This window comes from Anoplophora glabripennis, unplaced genomic scaffold (genome assembly GCF_000390285.2).
Source record: "Anoplophora glabripennis isolate ALB-LARVAE unplaced genomic scaffold, Agla_2.0 scaffold2037, whole genome shotgun sequence".
Taxonomy (NCBI): domain Eukaryota; kingdom Metazoa; phylum Arthropoda; class Insecta; order Coleoptera; family Cerambycidae; genus Anoplophora; species Anoplophora glabripennis.
The window spans coordinates 19,392-20,336 of NW_019418210.1; the positions used below are offsets into that span (position 1 = coordinate 19,392).

A 945-nucleotide genomic window follows, 5' to 3' on the forward strand; every position below is an offset into this window, starting at 1 on the left:
TCCTTAAAATGCAAATATGTGTACCTGAATCTTTATCGTTCTGTAGATCAAACGTCACATCGATCAGTGATGTTTTTGAAAGCTTACAAAACTACTAACGATAAAATCTTTCGTCAAAAGGTCAAGAGTTTCGATGCATCTGCTTTACCACCTTGTCAATCAGAGCTCCGAGAACACATACTCCGAACAGCATATATTGCACAAATTTGGAGTAATGCTCACTTAAAAGAGCCTACAACATTATCCCCACTCGACTGTGGCTGGAAAGTGGATGAGAATGCAAAATATGATTTTAATTGGTTTAGTGGCGTCCAATTGCCTCAGTCAATCGATGATGTGACGTTTGATCTACAGAACGATAAAGATTCAGGTACATATATTTGCATTTTAAGGAGGTCTAAAACTCAATTAAAAAATTACTTTCAGACCCTAAAGGGGGTGAATTTATGTTAGCATAATATAATAAATATTTAATAATATATTGCTATTTGCAGATACAGAAATTGCAAATGACGGTTGTCAATACCTTAAAGAAAATGATGGAGTGTGTGACCAGAAAGATGATGAGGATGAAGATAGTGATGATATGGAAGGCGATGAGGAATCAAATGTCAGTAGCGATGAGGAATAAGAAAAATATATTTATTTTTTATATAATTACTATATTGTTGTAATAAAAAACATTTGCGTTGTTATCATTTATTTTATAAATAAGTGTCGTAAAATATTGTTCGATACTAGTGCGATAGAATAATTCTCGCACGAGTGTAATTGACGAATGTGATGATGAATCGCAAATCAAGCATTTCGCGCGCTATTATCGAAAAGTATTATTGTTATAAATTATAAGTAAAAGTGAAATAAATTTAATTATTCAATGTTAAAAAAGAAAAAGGTCAGTTATTTAAAAAAAAAATTTTTTGAACTTTTGTTAATACCTATTAT

At 31.2% G+C, this 945-nt stretch overlaps 1 protein-coding gene across 1 annotated transcript; it reads left to right on the forward strand.

The window, feature by feature from the left end:
• The first annotated feature begins 15 nt into the window (after nt 1-15).
• Nucleotides 16-691, forward strand: LOC111692595. The gene is made up of 2 exons (XM_023456658.1): nt 16-370; nt 495-691. The coding sequence occupies exons 1-2, from the start codon at nt 70-72 to the stop codon at nt 629-631; spliced, it is 438 nt and encodes a 145-aa protein (XP_023312426.1). The 5' UTR covers nt 16-69; the 3' UTR covers nt 632-691.
• Nucleotides 692-945: the final 254 nt, after the last annotated feature.

Coding starts and splice junctions, on each gene's coding strand:
- LOC111692595 (XM_023456658.1), top strand. CDS start 70: ATGTTTTTGAAAGCTTACAAAACTACTAACGATAAAATCTTTCGTCAA. Junction 371..494: donor ACAGAACGATAAAGATTCAG/GTACATATATTT, acceptor TGCTATTTGCAG/ATACAGAAATTGCAAATGAC.